This window comes from Melopsittacus undulatus, chromosome 12 (assembly GCF_012275295.1).
Source record: "Melopsittacus undulatus isolate bMelUnd1 chromosome 12, bMelUnd1.mat.Z, whole genome shotgun sequence".
Classification (NCBI taxonomy): Eukaryota; Metazoa; Chordata; class Aves; order Psittaciformes; family Psittaculidae; genus Melopsittacus; species Melopsittacus undulatus.
In genome coordinates this window covers 7,584,378-7,601,778 of record NC_047538.1, presented here as the reverse complement: position 1 = coordinate 7,601,778, position 17,401 = coordinate 7,584,378, and the positions used below count along the sequence as shown (strand labels likewise).

Here is a 17,401-nt window from a genome sequence, read left to right as displayed (position 1 = left end):
TTGCTGGTGTAACAAGCATCAAGTGCCAGAAATCACAGATAACTGGTGACGGTGTAAGCTGCCACACTACACTGCAGGAGAGGTTTTCTGCTTTGAGGCTATTGCGATCACTGGGTAGATTCATCTGAGGACAGGATCAAGTCCTCTGAAGATGTCCTCTGGTGAACAGCTCCTAAACTGGGAAGAATGGGGGGTCAGGAATATTAGCCTCAACTCATAGTTTTAGGCTGGGTTGGTGATCTGATATGCTGTCAATTGTAACCTTTTGTTCTAGATAACTGTAGATCACCGTGTGTATTTTTGAGCCATTCTGTTGCTAAACCATTGTCACTTACAATCTCTCTTTAATGAATCAGGAAAATAAAGGGGGATCTAGTAGGAAGTGAAACTAATAGATTAACATAGGGACATCAACACCCTGGGTGCAAATGGCAAGGTGTTCAGCCACTGCTGAAGGAGTGCTAGCACAGTTGTCTTGTGTCTGTGTGCAAGGGTTGTTAGAGCATCCATCATGGATCTGTTTGGGGTTTCATTATGTTTCAGGTATCTCTCTTCTAATTTTTAACAAACTCTGATTGTGAGGGAATTACTTTGACCTGAAAGCTGATAAAAATATTCCTGCAAAGTAAGTACGCTGGTTATGAAAGACATGGGTCACATGGAATTCTCAGCAATTTGTGAAATCAGTGTCAAGGGTATCTGTACAGCTGCACACACTTCTCCTTCTGGTGGGCCTCTCTAGGGACTTTGTGTCTAATGAGCTATCCCAACAAAATGCTCTTGCTGTTGGTGCTTTGTAAGGTGGGCATTGTCAAGGCCCATGTGTAGTCAGAGTTGTGAATTGCTTGTTCTTTTCTCTTACATGGTATGCACCTTGGTCTGGAGAGGAGCACTCTTGAGGAAACCTGTGGTACAATGTTAGCAATACTTCTGTAGATGTCTTCTCCCTCCCACCCTTCCTTCTTACCCTCAGGTCCCAAATACAGTTAAAGTTACCCCAACTGCAGTCTTCTGTGAAGTGCTTGGCATTCAGTTTTTCATTGTGCAGTGTCTCTGGATGCTTGCATGTACCTGGGGTTTGTTCTGTGTAGGGCATCATCCCACAGGGGAAAAGAAAAAAGACATTTGTTTTGATTACTGGTGTGTAGCTGTGAGGGTTTTCCTGAAGAGGTGTGCGGTGATGTGGAGCCATCCTTGTGCAGCAGCAGCCTTTGGTCTTAGAACAAGAGTGAGTAAAGAAAAGATTAGATTTCACTTATGAGCTATTTCTATTTCTGGCAGTGAGAGGCAGAACATTACGTGTGGTCCATTAATTCAGCAGATCCGTTGGGACCTATCCTGCTATTTGGAGCATTTGGCTAGTTTACCTACAACAGTATGCACACTTTGGCTACAGGAGCAATTCTGATGAGACCCAAGGAGGCTGTTCAGCACTTGAATGGCACTAATCTGCGAGCAGGAAATAGGCATGCAGAGGTATATATCTTCTCAGGAATCACTTTGAAACTTCAATTCCTGTATTCAAATGGTATCAGCTTCTGGTTCCAAGCCCATTTGTCATCAGCTGACTTCATCCAAGTGTTCAGCTTGTGTAGTCTGAACTTTGAAACCACATTCTTTGGGTACTCCAGTAAAGTCTTGCGGAAACAGAAGCTGCAGGAAGCAGGAGATCAGACCCTGGCCTTGCAGCATAGTGTCTCTGCTGAATTCAGGAATGTGAATAGGAATTAAAAACTCAGTCATTGCGAAAAAAGTTTTGCATTGAGCCTTGGCCTCAGCACAGGCAGCAGGAATTGTAGGATCAGTACCGGAAGGTGATTTCACATTGCAGCAGGGGTCTGGATCTGCAGCCAAGCCACAGCTTTGCTTTGTTGTCAACTTAGACTGAGGTCATGATTCATCTTAATTTAGCTTGAGTGAGTTGCAGATAAATGTAAGCCCATTGCTGTTCTGGAAACTCCTGGTAAGTGAGACATGAGTGACTGCTAATGATGTTAAATATTTCAGTCTCAAACCCCAGTGATGGTGGGCAAGGCCTAGGTAACCAAGATAGGCTCTCTGGTGTCTCATTTGTCCAAAGACAGTGGAGATGTGCCCATAAAACATATATGTCTTGTGTTAGAGGTGGAGAGAAAAGGTTGTAACTAATACAAAGGCTGCACGCAGTATGTGAAATGTTGAGAAATGGCTTGAACTTCAGTAAATGGAATTAAGCAAAGTTTTTCTTACTCAACCATATTATTCTGAGCTATTTTTCTTCCAGACACCTACCTGTGATGATTCCACCATCTACAACAACCCCTGTCGGTGATGCTGCACTCTTGCCAAATGTGGCTTCTCAGGAAATCTGGAGATCACAGGTTCCAAGCTATTCTGGATCGGTCACACGGCACATAAGTCATCGGGCCAACAACTTCAAGAGACATCCAAAGAGGAGAAAACACATTCGCCCTTCGCCACCACCACCACCAAACACTCCATGTCCTATTGATTTGATTGACTTTGGGGATCTTCAGCCTCAGAGGTCTTTCCTAGAACTCCTCTTTAATGGGTGCATTCTCTTTGGGCTCGAGTTCAGCTATGCCATAGAAACAGCCTATGTTACCCCTGTGCTGCTTCAGATGGGGCTTCCAGACCAACTGTACGGAATGGTGTGGTTCATCAGCCCTATATTAGGTAATTTTTCACTATTTCTTCCCTCTTGTTTTTTTTTCTACTACACAAGGTATATATTCTGTGTGCTCTCAAGGTTAAGAAGCACTAGCCATAATTTTAGACAACCAAATGGAGAATATTTTTTGCTGTGTCTTGCCTGAAATGGGCCCAGTGTGATCAAAAGGTCAGTTCTTTTAATGGCTTATGAACCTCTTAGATTTTGGGCCAGGGTAAGCTTTGGTTGCTCTGTTCCTATATTTAAAAAGTAGCAAAAGAGGATCAATGTATCCATTCATGTTCCTAGGAAAAAAGCATACACAGAGAGTTCCCTGGGATGTGTGAAAAAACAGCAGGGTGGTATTGCCTTCTCCTGTTTAACCTTTTAAAGCAAAGCCTTCTGATAATGAAAGGTCATCAGCCACTACTGTTACAGGCCTTAGCACACAGTCAGGGGTGGAAGCATATCTATTACTATGGGAAGAACCATTGGATGGGCTGTTACCACTTGGAAACTTTGTTTTGCCTGTTCCCATACTTGCACAGTGTGCTTCAGAAGGAGTAGATAGGCTTCTGCTCACAGGCTGGCCCCAGGGTAATGCAAGCACCTCTCCGACTTGCCTGTTTGCTTCCTGCTATCTTCCAAGTTAATTCTTTAGGGGATTTCCCATCTAGGATGGGGTAGATGAAATAGTGTGTAAGGTACTGCCATGGCAATGAGCAGTGACACATTATGTTATTCAGTTCCTGGCCTGGACAGTGCCAGGCAGTATGCTGTTTGTGCATCTGGGTGACTGCTACTGGTTGGGGATATTGCTGTGCCATGGTGTCCTGCCTTTACCTGACTTTTAAGCTACTTAGTTTAACTCCCCTGTGAAGCAGGCTCATAGAAAAATGTTACTTCTTGGTGATTCCTTTTTACTAGGATTCTTGCTACAGCCTTTGCTGGGAGCCTGGAGCGACAGATGCACATCAAGATTTGGGAGGAGACGACCTTTCATTTTGGTCTTAGCAATAGGTGCGTCTTTCAGAAGACATGGGCATAACACTTGGAATGTAGAACCATCTCCCTTCTGTGACATCCCCTGTGGCACTAGGCTGAACAAAATGTCTTCGAAACGTTGGATATTGTGGATCTGAAGGTGGTGAGTGGCACCCAGGTGATGCTTGGCAGCTGGAGATCCACACATGAAACCTTGTCTTGTCAGAGTCTGAAAAAGTGATGTTTTGAGGGTCAAGGATGTTTTTCTGTAACCAAAACCAACTCCAGACATTTGTTAAGTTTGAACAGTGGAAAATGGTTATGTATATCCTGTAAGCCATGCTCATTCCCCAGACTGTGATGGTGTGAGCAAGGGCAATTGTGCTTGCTGCAAGGCTGTGCAGGTAGTGTAATGCTTTTAGAGCATGGAGCGGTAGAGGTTTCTTTACATACAAGCAGTCAATTGATTGATTTCAATTTGGTTTTGTTCCCAGGAGCGTTGCTTGGGCTCTCGCTTATGCTTAATGGCAAAGATATAGGAAGCACCTTGTCTGACACTGCGAATAACCACAAATGGGGTATCATTCTTACGGTCTGTGGTGTTGTCCTCATGGACTTCAGCGCAGATTCAGCAGACAATCCCAGTCATGCCTACATGATGGATGTATGCAGCCCAGTGGATCAAGACAGGGGCCTCAACATCCACGCTTTGTTAGCAGGTATGATTTCTTGGTGCTTCCTGGGTGACATGAGACCTAAGTAAACAAGCCCTCTGCAAGAAAGCAGAGTGTAAATCACTGGTCTTTTCCTGTATAAGCCTAATAACCAAATACCCGGAGAGGTGACACTAATTAACTTTGAAAACAAACTCATGCTTACTGTAAAAGGCTTTTGTAACTACCAAAAATCAAACAAGACACAGTCTTGGGTTGTTCATCTGAAGGTCCCTCAGCATCATTTATAACACCTATGGAAACAAAATCCCTTGAGGGAAGAGGTTCAGCTTCTTGCAAGTGTGGAAAATACCTTTTTTAGTCACAGTGTTGGAGGGGAAAGCATGTACTGGGCACTATGATCCCTCACTGCTGTCATCTTCAATTGCTGTACTGTTCTAGGCTAGTTTTTGTCACCGTCAGGAGACTGTTTCACACTTGATGTGGTCTTAAGAAACAAAAGATAGTGTCATAGGCCTTTCTCCATCTTCATGGAGTGAGAGTGGTATCCAGTGCCCTCAGAACTTCTATGTTCATTGGTAGTAAATGCAGTGGCATTTTTGTACACTGTCAACATGTTGAATAATGAGCTTGCTACGCTTCTGAAGTGATTCAGTCTGTCTTGGACACAGTTAGATCTGTGTTCCTCTAACTGAGTGAGGAAAATGGATTTTCACTTACTTTCAGGAAAACAGTCTTAGCTGACTGGTTGCAGAGCCTTGCCACGAGGCTGGTGGACACTTCTGTTTTACGGACTGAAATAGCTGAAGGTAAAGTGGTTTGTTCATGGCAAAGAAAGAACTATAGCTTTTAATTATTTGTACCATCACTTTTACAGCACTGACCTTCTCCCTCTTTCTGTACTATGTTCGTACATCAGACTGTCCTTGTGGCATGGATAACTGTGTTTATTACTGCATTTGAATTGAAAAGGGCTTGAGTAGTAAATCAGAACTAACATGTTGGCTTTTACTCACAAATCATTAGGCAAATAGTGCTATTACTGACTTCCAGGATTGGCTAGGGAAGATAATCTTGACTCTGTTTTTCCACCAGGTCTTGGAGGTGGCTTTGGTTATGTTGTTGGAGGAATACACTGGGATAAAACCAGTTTTGGAAAAGCTGTGGGAGGGCAACTTCGTGTCATCTATGTCTTCACCTCAGTTACACTGACTATCACTACTGTACTGACTCTAATTAGCATTCCAGAAAGACCCTTAAGGTCCTTTGTCAGGAAGAAAAAGGTGATGAAGAGTCCAAGTCTTCCTCTCCCTCCTTCTCCACCTTTCTTCTTTGAGGAGGGTGTAAATGAAAACTTTGCTTCTCATAACTCAGCTCACTTACATGCAAGTTTTACGAGTCCTGTTTCCCCCCTGAGCCCACTCACACCCAAGTATGGCAGTTTTATCAGCAGAGACAATTCCTTGACAGGAATTAATGAGTTTGCATCATCATTTGGGACTTCAAATATTGACAGTGTGCTTATAGACTGTTTTACAGGCGGGCACAATAGTTACGTAGCACTTCCAGCTAGCCTGCCCAGACAGCCTGTCAGTGTCAGCTTTCCTCGGGTGCCTGATAGCTGTTACCAAGGACAAAATGGAGTTTTGGAGCAAGGGGAGAGCAGCATAACACCGGGGCCTGACGGCGAGGTGCTGAGGGTGGGCTCACTGGATACGATAAAGCCACGGTCATCAGGGATCCTGAAAAGGCCTCAGACCTTGGCCATTCCAGATATCGTAACAGGACACTGTCCAGAAAATAGCAGAAGAAGAAACGTAACCTTCAGCCAACAGGTAAGGGCAGAAAATCAATGATACAACCATGTAAACCTGAGCATTCTTCTGATTTCTTCTATAGTTGTAGGCATCTGATGCACAAATTCATCATTTCAGACTACTCATGACAGTTTGCTCATGAAAGTCATGGGAGCAGCATACCTGCTATGACCTTATTGGTAAAAGAGGGGGTAGGATGCAAATTATGACTGGCAGTCTGTCAGCTGCCTTTGTTAAGACAGCAGAAATGGGAGTGTTCTTCTCTCACTGAGCCATGTGTGAAAGTTAGGTTGGTTTATTTAGCCCTGGTTCATGACCCAGGGAGCTGCCACACAAGAGCAGAAAAAGACACATTTTTATTGAGCCTGTATCTTCCCTTTTCACAGAAATACCTGCAAGATAGGGCCAGGGATAAGATTCTCCCATGAGCTTCTCCTTATGGCAGTCATGCTATCTGATTCCAGCAGGGAGGTGAGGTTTCCCTTGCCCAGGCATAAGATTGACCTCACCTCCCACTGTTGGTGATAACTTGGAATGTCTGAGACCTCTGTATGCTGGCCCATTTTTTTATGATCCGGGATGAGGTAAACTGTCCTCTGTTGGGTTCGGGGTTGGGGTTTTTTTGGGGGTGTGGGGTTTTTTGTTTGTTTGTTGCTGTTATTATCCTTAGACCAAGTTTGTGAGAGCAGACTTTCTTAGGGGCAGGATTTTACATACTGTGCACATAGAGGTTCAGCATCAAGGTTAGCAAGCAGTGTGTTTCAGTTGAAACCAGCATCTTCTTCCTTGATGTCTCCAAACTTCAGGAGCCAAATTCACTTGGCTGTGGGTACAGCCTTCCCTATGCTAGAATCTGGAAGTGGCTGCCAAATACCCTAGAGAAATGAAGAGCACTGTTTGAAGTACACTGAATGTTGTAGTACAGTGCTGCCATTTAACACTTGTTCCATGGCTGAATTAACAGTTTCTAGACTGTTCTTAATCTCCTAAATATACTGTTCTTAATCTCTAAGTCAGTGTACTGCATTAGCAGAGTTTAACTTTCAGATGATCAGATAGGTGTGTAATATTGCGTAAGTTGCTCAAAGGATGTTTGTGTTTTTCTTACTCTGTGTGTTGACTTGGGAGTTCTTATGGTGCAGGTTGCTAATATCTTGCTGAATGGTGTAAAATATGAGAGCGAGCTGAATGGATCAAGCGAGACCACTGAACAACCACTCTCCATGAAACTCCTTTGTTCCACCATCTGCCAGATGCCCAAGGCTCTCCGCAATCTCTGCATCAACCACTTCCTAGGTATGCAGAAAGTGCTGTCTTGCTTTCACTGTGAAGTACTCTACCTCAGGTGAATGCTTTTAAATGTTTTGTCTATGGCTGCTAACTTGAGAGGACATGATTTGTTCCATATACACTCCTCAGTAAGGTACTTTCTGGTATTCGTTTTCTTAGAACACTGAGAAAGATAAAAACCCAAACAACAAATCAGTAAATCCTACTTTCCTATATTTATTTGCTTTTTAAAACCACTCTGAAGCTGGCACTATCAAGCAGAAAGATGAGAGGAGTTGTATTTCCCTGCTTACACTTCCCTCTCTTTGACAGCATGTGTATAGGGGTCCTAGAACAGGCTGTGAGGGGGTGCAGGAGTGCTCAGAACATATGCATTGTTACCTTTACTTTTGCCAGTGTGTGACTGATGCTTACGAAGGGCTTGCAAGCAGTCCAGTTTACATGAAATTGAGCTAAAGGTAACAGGTAGTTAATATGCATTGACTGTGAAAGGAATCAAGATATTGCCTACATCAGGGGATGTGATGCTTGTTTGTGAGTAGGAGGTTGTTAACTCTGTCAGAGGTGCTCTAGACACTGCAACCATGACATAAGAAGCACTCCTTCCAGTTCTATGTGGGAGGACAACAGCAACCTGAAACGACTGCATGATGAGCCACTCTGTGAAACTGAGTGTTGTCCTGTCAAAACCTGAAGGCAGCTCAGGCTGCTGTCATCTGTTTTTCTGTCTTGCTAAACCAGTATTCTGTGGCCTACAGTCACCCTCTAGGATTCTGCTTAGGAATGCAAAGGATAAACTTTGGTCTTTAAAATCCTGATTGTGTTTGACAAAACACTGTAGCGTAATGCATGGGGAGCAACAGTCTCAGATAAATGTGGCTGAACCTTATGTAATACTCGTGTTGTACAACCTGTCTTCAGTTGTGATTTGTAGTATAGCTAATAGCATCCATGTGAGCTTGCAAGGGGAAACAGATAATCCTAATAGGTTATTTTCTGGCTTCTTTCAGGATGGCTTTCATTTGAGGGCATGTTACTCTTCTACACTGACTTCATGGGAGAAGTAGTGTTTCAAGGGGACCCAAAAGCACCTCACAACTCAGATGAGTATCAGAAGTACAACGCTGGGGTCACCATGGGCTGCTGGGGAATGTGCATCTATGCATTCAGTGCTGCTTTCTATTCAGGTACTTGCTAAAGCCATCTTAGCCACTGCTGTGAGAAGGGTGCACCCACTCCTTAAGTGGTGTTTCTGCAACAAGTAGTCTTGCATTTATGTTGCCCATAGCCTGTGTGCAACTCACATGGCATGAGTGCTGAAGCAGATTGTTCTTGTTCACTGTATATCTCAGCTAGTTAGCTTGTCCTGCTAAGCAGATACAATCAGCAGTCCAGTGAAAACACATCTCTGTTAGTGTAGTTCCTTTCACAAGTGGCATTTTAAATGTACATTGAATCCAGAAATACATGCAGCCACCATAGGTACAGTTCTGGCACAGCAGCATGCAGTGGCCACATGCCTCTGGCAGAGTACCCCATGTCATGCACCACCCTAGTACCTTGTCATGTGTGTAGTGCATCCACCTGCTCTGCCTCCTGCCTTTGGGGAGGAATTCCCATTTACTCCTCTGGCTTCAGCTCTGCTGTGTCCTCCACACAAATAGGGCAGCAAGGCTGCATCATGGCAGTGGGATTCGGAAGGAGTCCTTGGTGCTCATGTTTAAGATTTCATGGTTGCTGCTGAGATGTAGCTACCTAACAGGTAGGGCCCAAAGGTGCACCCTTTGGGTCCAATGGCAGGCTAGTGGCAGGGAGGGCTGCAGTTCACCTCAAATGCCATGTCTTGCAGCCGCGCTGGAAAAGCTGGAGGAGCGGTTCAGCACACGGACACTGTACTTTGTGGCATATTTGTCCTTCGGGCTCGGCACAGGTCTGGCCACACTCTCCAGGAATGTCTATGTGGTGCTGTCACTGTGTGCTACCTACGGCATCCTCTTCGCCACGCTCTGCACGCTGCCCTATTCCCTGCTGTGTGACTACTACCAGAGCCATGAGGTGAGCCCTGGGCTAGGGAGGGAAGAGGGGCTCCCACAGCACCGCCAGTCCCCTTATAGTGTGTCCCTCACAGTTTGTAGGCTCACAGGCGGAGGGCACACGGCGTGGGATGGGCGTTGACATCTCCCTGCTGAGCTGCCAGTACTTCCTGGCGCAGATCCTTGTGGCCCTGGCCATGGGACCACTGACAGCAGCTGTGGGCAGTGCCAGCGGTGCCATGTACTTCGCCAGCCTGATGTCCTTCCTAGGCTGTCTCTTCTCCTCCCTCTGTGTCACCTATGAGCTGCCACCCACCGAGGAGCTGCCTCCCACGGAAGAGCAGCGCCCGCTCTTGCCCCACGCGCGGAACGAATAAACGGGAGAAGCTGCCACAGCCTCTGCTGCCTCTTTGTGTCACCCTCAGCCTCCCCACCATGGCGTGTTAGGCTCTCGTGCCCCCAGGCCGGCAGCAATGGACCTGGCAAACAGCAGGAAGGTCTGCGCTGCTTCGCTAAGCTTTCCCATGCTCGTGGGAGGGCAAAGGGCAAGTGGGCAGCACGTGGCACTGCTCATCCTTCCCCGGAGGTGGCAGAGGTCTGTCTGTGCCCCCACTCCCTCCACCTGTGCCATGGTGCCGACATTCCCAGGGGGACAGGTGGTGGTGTCCAGCCCTAGGGAGGGGATCTGGAAGTCTGGTGCATGGGCAGGGTGACCATGATTTCTCAGGTGGCAGCAAGCTGCAGGGCTGCAAATGCCACTAAGGGCACCGCCATGGGCAGAAGATGATGGGCAGAAGGTGCCATCATGTGGCCAGGCATGTTGGCCCTATCCTCAGTCACTGTGGCCTTGAGGAGCAGTGGGGCCAACCTGCAGGTCCTGGCCTCTGCCTATGGTAGGCCTGGCTCTGGAAGATGCTTTTCAGAACTTGGAAAGGCTGAGGGTGACTGGTCCTGCTCGTGTGGGGTGAGCACTCTGCCAAGTGCCGTGTACTCAAGTGTGCAGAGCTTGCACCAGCAGAACTGTTCCAGGAAGCTGCTGTGGGGTGAAACTGCAGCAGCCCAGCTCCCAAACCCTGCTCTGTGAGTTCTGGCTGTGGTTCATGGTGATGGTTGCATATTTCCTTCCATGTTAGACTCTAATAAGACTACAAGGGCTTATAATGAGTTAGCAAGAGGATGGGCAGTTGTCTGTAACCCAGCTGTGAGGAGAAGAGTTTTTGCATCAATTTCCCTTGGGTAGAAGCTTACTCTCAAAGTTAAGTTGGTAATTTAAGAGAAAACATTTATGTGAAAGCCTGCAAAACATCATCCTTGTTTTTCATACAGTTGTACCTTGAGACATTCTGAAATCTGCACGGGGATCAGTGACCAGGTCCTTGTCAGCTGGAGCTACATCTGCCGTATCTCACTGAAACTACTAAAATGGTTTGGGGTTCCATTTTGGGGTCTGTGAAAATGCTTATTGTGATTTTGAAGGTGGTAAATGTGTGAGCTCTCTTACCAGTTAAGCCCAGGAGTCTTTTGAGAGCAAAGCCAAAAAACAGAAATAAAGTCAAACCTTTTTTTAGGGTCCCTGTTAGCCTGCCTCTCTATTTGGGTAGGCAGCCAAAGTTTACCAAGCCTCGTGGGCATTTTGGTACCGTGTGTGCTGTGCATGGCATCCCTGTAGAGGTTATTTTAGGTCCAGAAGAGGAATTTCTCTGAAGGGTCTCTTTTTTGGAATGAGTTCTACTTGACTTTACCCAAGTTCATCCTGATGCTTTGTCTGCAATGCCAAGATGGAACAACTTGTATAATCTGTAGCTGTTGTGGCTTACTACACTGCAGTGCTGAAAGCATAATGCACAACTCCTAAGAATCTCTTGACCATCTGCCCCTGAGCATTACTTTTCTTATTTTAGAAGCAAGTTTCATGCTACTCAGTATGTACTTAAGTGGAGGAATGCCACTGAAATTACGAAGTCAAGAACTCAAGAGGTAAAGGACAGTCAGATTGATGAGTCTGTTCGTCTTCCTTTTCTTTGTTTGGGCTTATGTAGTGTTATAGCTGCAGGAGTATCTGTGATATACCATTCCCTTGATTATGGGACGGCTGTACCCAAGACTGTTCAGGATGAAGCTGGAACAGAATAGCATAAGAAACTGCACATTTGGCACTTCTGATTTCTGACAATCTAAAGACTTGACTTTGGAAAACTGCTTTCGTGTTGCTCTGCTGTGTAACCTTAATTTCTCTTTGTTATCTCACCAAACTTTTCAACTAAAAAATACGTGTGGTTTTTCTTTTGGTCCAGTGTTAAAGTGTTTTCTCTTACGTTTTGTAGCCAGCATTATTGCACTAAATGGATCATAAGCACTTTCCTTTTCCAGGCAGCTCAAGTTACAGATCATTTTATTGCAAGTGAGGATCTTCAAAAGATTCACAGAATTGATGAAATCAATGTAGTTGATGGTAACTTTTGTCTTTGCTTCCATCTATAAATAATATTATGAAATACTTTTATATAGTGATAAAACTATTGCTATGCCCCTATGCATTGCCCAATAGAATATACATTTTCTATTTTATGTTATATAGACTTAATTTTGCAGATATATTTATGTAGTGTTCACATACATAGGACTTGAAGGTCAGCATCAGTGTATGCTAATTTGGAACTTTGAGCAATACTGGTGATACCTGGGAAAAACGCCAGAGCCTGCCACCCCCATGCAGGCTTGGAAGTGATACCAAATCCATAGTAATAAGAGGCATTACTTATCTACTTGTTTTCTTCCTTTTAATCCTTTGTGTTTTACAGGACTGACTGTGCAGTCACTGTTGAGCTGCGAGTGCAAAGTGATGTTTACTTTTAGAATGTAAACGCTGCAAATACTCTGTCTAAATCTGTGAGCTGCTGTTTGAGAAGATGCATGAGTTTAGGCAGGAAAGTGATTTTACGCTGTGCTGTAGTTTAATCTCTTCAGTGGTGCCTAAAGGTTAATTTTGATGAAGTTCTTATCATTAAAGGTTGCTTGATGGCGATTATTTGTGAATGTTCATAAATGGATTTAGAACACGTGTACAGAAGTAGGGAAAATGGGAAGAGGAACAGAGAAAGAACGTGTGTTATCAATTGTCTCATGTTTGTAATGAAGCAGCATGTGTCTGCAGTTCACTTGGCCTCTGCCGTGTCTCTCAGAAAAGACAACCTAATGATTTTGGAACTTCTGGTGTTATCTTTGAATGAGGAAAATGAGTCTTTTCAAACCACATCAAACTTGCATGACTGAGTACATATAAAAAGAAAAGCTGTATTGGGAACTAGCCGAAGAGAGGTGTCTAGACAGTTTATTTTCTACTAAGGAACAGTCATCTTGTTCTCTATAGGAGATGCATTTTATTTACTAAAAAGAGTTTGTCTTCTGGTAAAAGGTGGCTTCCTTAATGTATATGTTGTCCATCCCTCAGATTGAAAGACAGTGAGAGACTTTTAGATGCCATTAACACAACACCCAGTGGGTTGTATTAAGTACAACATCTTGCGAATTCAGTGACTACTGGAGCATTTGCTCTCTCCCTGTGCAGAATGGTAAATGTGTGCAACAATGAGTATTTTTGGTGTATACAGCTTGTGCCTAATGGAGTTTTATGTGAGCTCTAACAGGCAACAGCATGGTCCAGTATTCAGGAGCAGGAGAAAGGCAGTGAATAATGTTAATCAGATGAATTCAAGTGCAGTCTACAGATTGAGAGAAGTCTGCAGTGGGGTTGGTGCAGTATGTGCCATGTACATAAGGCTCTTGCTTGCTTGTTTTTGCCATTTCTAGGATCCAGTGATACCTTTCTTGAACAAAGAATAACAGATTTTGCTAGAGATTCAGTCTTCATCTGTAGCTTTCTTCATGCTTTGCATCAGCCCAGTGATACTCTTGCTTCTGGCTTATGCTCACTCCTTGTGTGCAGTTGGAGGGGTGTTTTAGCCCATGTCTTCTGGGGTAACAGAGGAAGGTGACAGTAATAGCTGACTAAGTTCAGTAGCTCCTTCCTACCTGCAAAGTTCTTGCTCCATTTGCACTAGCCCTTGCTGTAGGGAGAGTATTTAGTGCAGTGCCTACAGTAACACATCCCTGAACCTTGCAGGGGACTTAGCAGACAGAGCAAGAGAAAAGACCCCACTGTGGGAAGCACAACCTCAGCACCAGCAGACTCTCCTCTTGGTACTGCTTTCATTTACCTGGCATTATTACTGTGTCTTGCAACAGTAGTGTCTGATGATAATGGTTCCTCACCCTATTGCATTACAGAGCACCCCAACAGCACTTCAGGATTCAAAAGGACATGAAACAACTCCTTTCCTGCCTTGTGTATGATTGTGGGATGTTTTATTTAATAACAGATTCATTCTTTTTTCCTTTTTAATAGGAAGCTGTCACAAAAGAAACCTTGCACATCCGCCTTCCTGTGTGGGAAGCAGAAAGCTCCAAAAAGGAAAGTTGTGTGGTACCTTTAGATTATGGTAGGAGGAACAGTACAGATGCAAACAAGTCCAGAGTAAGCTAGAGAGGAACTTGCTAGAAACCCTGTACCAGAGTGTAGTCACTGTTGTGCATAAAATGTGACTCAACATCAGCTGTATGGAAGAATGGGAGAGGGAGTATTAGAAAAGCAGTATCACCTTTCATAGCCTCACCACTAAAGGAGAGTTTTTAAAGCAGCTTATCTTTAAGCAGGAATAAAGGCATTCTCTAAATCATGATGTTATTAAAAGCAAGCAAATCCCTCTCTTCAGTGTTTTATTCTGCCTCTGTCAGGGCAATTACACTGCAAACCTCAGTGCACAACTGAAAACTTGTCTCTGCCTGACCTTTGTAGTGTGAAAGTCACGCCAGAGGAAACCCCACAAAACAAGAGGTGCATCTAAGGTGGGAGAGACCGCAGTGGATTTCTTGTTTCAGGTAGGTTCAAATGTGATGCAAGTGGTAAGATCTGTGTCCTGCTTCATGCAAACCTTGCTCCCTCTTTACCCAAGATGGAAATCTTTCCCACCTGCTTGTAAATGAGTAAATAGGCCCAGAAACTCTCTGGAGAAATTAAACAGAAACGCAGCTACAGAACCATTTCCATTTGTTGCTGTCATGTAATAATCAGTTGTAACCAGGAGTCAAAACACTTGAATGCAGCAGGTTAAATGGCAGTAATTGTGCCATTGCTGCAGAAAGTGTGGTGCTAGAGCTGATGATGCAGCTTTAGGAAAAGCCATGAATGGTTCTGTACCTACAGGGTAGCAGGAAAACCCCTTTTACCCTGCACGCAGCTGTGCAGGAGTGAGCAGGGTTCAGAGAGAGCAGCACAGCAGAGCGGAGCGTGCAAATCACACTTTAATGCAGTGGGAGGCGCTGTCGGCGCAGGCCTCGGTCCGGGTCTCTCACTGTCCATCCCGGGCCGCAGCAGAGCCCTCCTCGGGCCGCGCCGCCGCCTCCAGCGCTCTCCGCCGCCGCAGCCGCTCGGCGCCGGTCACCGTCATGGGGTGGAGCGGCAGGAACCCCGCCAGGCCTGCAACGGGAAGCGGTGAGCGGCGGCCGTGAGCCCCGGAGCCCCCCCCCCCACCGGAACCACCCCCGGGGCCTACCCAGGAGCTTCTCGGCGGGCCGGGAGAGCTGCGCGCCGCAGCCCAGCCAGTGCCGCAGCCGCTCCAGGTTGAGCCCCGCAACCTTCTCGCCGTGGGAGTTGGGCAGGGGGTCGAGGCAGCCCAACTGCTCCAGGTACTTCCCGTCGCGGGCGCGCCGGCTGTGCGCGGCCACGAGCCGGTAGAACGGCCGGTTGGTGCAGCCGCCCAGGGCCAAGCGGATCACAACGTGGCCGCCGCGGTAGCCCTTGAGGAGGCGGCTGCCTGCGGAGAGAGCGCGGCGGTCACGGGCACGAGCACGGGTATGGGCATGGACACGGGCACGAGCATGAGCATGGGCACGGGCACGGGCATGAGCAAGGCCGCGCCGGGCCTCCCGGGTCGCGCCCCCGGGCACTTACCGAGCTGCACCATGGCGGCGGCCGGGCCCTGTGTGCGGCGCGGAGTGATGACGTAAGACTGGCCGGAAGCTGATGGGAGGGGGGGGGGCTCCCCTGTGCCGGGAGCTGGGGGGAAATGAGTTGGGTTTTGCCGAAGTGCTCGTACATGAGCGTTAATACAAAGAACGTGACCGGTACTTTGTCTGGGTTTTATTTCCGAATGGATATTTAAATATAACTGTTTCATGTCCGGTGTGGAGAATGGGACGCACATTATGGGGGGAATGATCCCCAAAAAAGTAGGAGAACAGCTTAATTTGGGGCCAATTCCTGCAAAAAAGAAAAAAAAAGGGAATTTTTATTACTATCTGCTGCCATCCAGTGGCCAAAATTCAGTACTGCAGGTGAGCGCTGTGTGTCAGAAATTATTCCTTAAAATACTGCCATCCAGTGGCCGAAATCCGGTACTGCAGGGGGCGCTGTGTGTAAAATTATTCCCTTAAATACTGCCCTCAGGTGGCCAAAATCCTGTACTGCAGGGGGGGCGCTGTGTGTAAAAATATTCCCTTAAATACTGCCCTCAAGTGGCCAAAATCCGGTACTGCAGGGGGGCCGCTGTGTGTCGAATTTTTCCCTTAAATACTGCCCTCATGTGGCCAAAATCCGGTACTGCAGGGGGGGCGCTGTGTGTAAAAATATTCCCTTAAATACTGCCCTCAAGTGGCCAAAATCCGGTACTGCAGGGGGGGCGCTGTGTGTAAAAATATTCCCTTAAATACTGCCATCAAGTGGTCAAAATCCGGTACTGCAGGGGGGCTGTGTGTCAGAAATTATTCCTTAAAATACTGCCCTCCAGTGGCCAAAATCCGGTACTGCAGGGGGGCGCTGTGTGTAAAATGTTCCCTTAAATACTGCCCTCCAGTGGCCAAAATCCGGTACTGCAGAGGGGCGCTGTGTGTCTAAATTTTCCCTTAAATACTGCGCTCATGTGGCCGAAATTCGGTACTTCAGGGGGGGCGCTGTGTGTAAAAATATTCCCTTAAATACTGCCACCAAGTGGCCAAAGTCCGGTACTGCAGGGGGGGCGCTGAGTGTAATGTTTTTCCCTTAAATACTGCCCTCCAGTGGCCCAAATCCGGTACTGCAGGGGGCCGCTGTGTGTAAAATGTTCCCTTAAATACTGCCCTCCAGTGGCCACAATTCGGTACTGCAGGGGGGGCGCTGTGTGTAAAAAATTTCCCTTAAATACTGCCCTCATGTGGCCAAAATTAGGTACTGCAGGGGGGCGCTGTTTGTCTAAATTTTCCCTTATATACTGCCATCCAGTGGCCAAAATCCGGTACTGCAGGGGGGGCGCTGTGTGTAAAATGTTCCCTTAAATACTGCCCTCCAGTGGCCGAAATTCGGTACTGCAGGGGGGGCGCTGAGTGTAATGTTTTTCCCTTAAATACTGCCCTCCAGTGGCCCAAATCCGGTACTGCAGGGGGCGCTGTGTGTAAAATTATTCCCTTAAATACTGCCCTCAAGTGGCCGAAATCCGGTACTTCAGGGGGGGCGCTGTGTGTAAAAATATTCCCTTAAATACTGCCACCAAGTGGCCAAAATCCGGTACTGCAGGGGGGCGCTGTGTGTAAAAATATTCCCTTAAATACTGCCACCAAGTGGCCAAAATCCGGTACTGCAGGGGGGCGCTGTGTGTAAAAATATTCCCTTAAATACTGCCACCAAGTGGCCAAAATCCGGTACTGCAGGGGGGCGCTGTGTGTCTATATTTTCCCTTAAATAGTGCCATCCAGTGGCCAAAATCCGGTACTGCAGGGGGTTGCTGTGTGTAAATTTTTCCCCTTAAATACTGCCACCAGGTGGCCACAATTCGGTACTGCAGATGTGCGGGGGCGCTGCTCGTTGCTGCCATCCTGTGTCCAAGCGGCGGTACTGCAGCCTGGCTCTGTGCATGCGCAGTG

General features: G+C 46.5%; 2 protein-coding genes across 6 annotated transcripts in view; one reads left to right on the top strand and one right to left on the bottom strand.

The window, feature by feature from the left end:
* SLC45A1 (solute carrier family 45 member 1) overlaps positions 1 to 13,778 on the top strand; it is a 59,299-nt gene extending 45,521 nt beyond the window's left edge. For 3 of the 5 annotated variants that reach the window (XM_031044250.2, XM_034068153.1, XM_034068154.1), the window contains 8 exons: positions 2,264 to 2,676; positions 3,578 to 3,670; positions 4,129 to 4,353; positions 5,404 to 6,143; positions 7,268 to 7,421; positions 8,426 to 8,602; positions 9,265 to 9,470; positions 9,544 to 13,778. In XM_031044250.2, coding sequence (XP_030900110.1) covers positions 2,277 to 2,676; positions 3,578 to 3,670; positions 4,129 to 4,353; positions 5,404 to 6,143; positions 7,268 to 7,421; positions 8,426 to 8,602; positions 9,265 to 9,470; positions 9,544 to 9,825 — 2,277 coding nt within the window. In that variant the 5' untranslated portion in view covers positions 2,264 to 2,276 and the 3' untranslated portion in view covers positions 9,826 to 13,778. Of the gene's footprint in view, positions 1 to 680; positions 1,477 to 2,263; positions 2,677 to 3,577; positions 3,798 to 4,128; positions 4,354 to 5,403; positions 6,144 to 7,267; positions 7,422 to 8,425; positions 8,603 to 9,264; positions 9,471 to 9,543 lie in introns of those variants that run through there. The other 2 variants (XM_005143614.4, XM_034068155.1) reach the window with 2 other exon arrangements.
* Positions 12,809 to 15,529, bottom strand: MRPS16 (mitochondrial ribosomal protein S16). Its single transcript, XM_034068157.1, has 3 exons — positions 15,459 to 15,529; positions 15,061 to 15,321; positions 12,809 to 14,984 (listed from the first exon to the last, which is right to left on the bottom strand). Exons 1-3 carry the CDS (start codon positions 15,469 to 15,471, stop codon positions 14,857 to 14,859), a joined length of 402 nt encoding a protein of 133 aa, XP_033924048.1. The 5' UTR covers positions 15,472 to 15,529; the 3' UTR covers positions 12,809 to 14,856.
* Positions 15,530 to 17,401: the final 1,872 nt, after the last annotated feature.

Excerpts from the sequence above, each read along its gene's own strand:
- MRPS16 (XM_034068157.1), bottom strand. Across the intron at positions 14,985-15,060 it reads GCCCGCCGAGAAGCTCCTGG|GCCTGGCGGGGTTCCTGCCG; the intron begins GTAGGCCCCGGG and ends TTCCCGTTGCAG.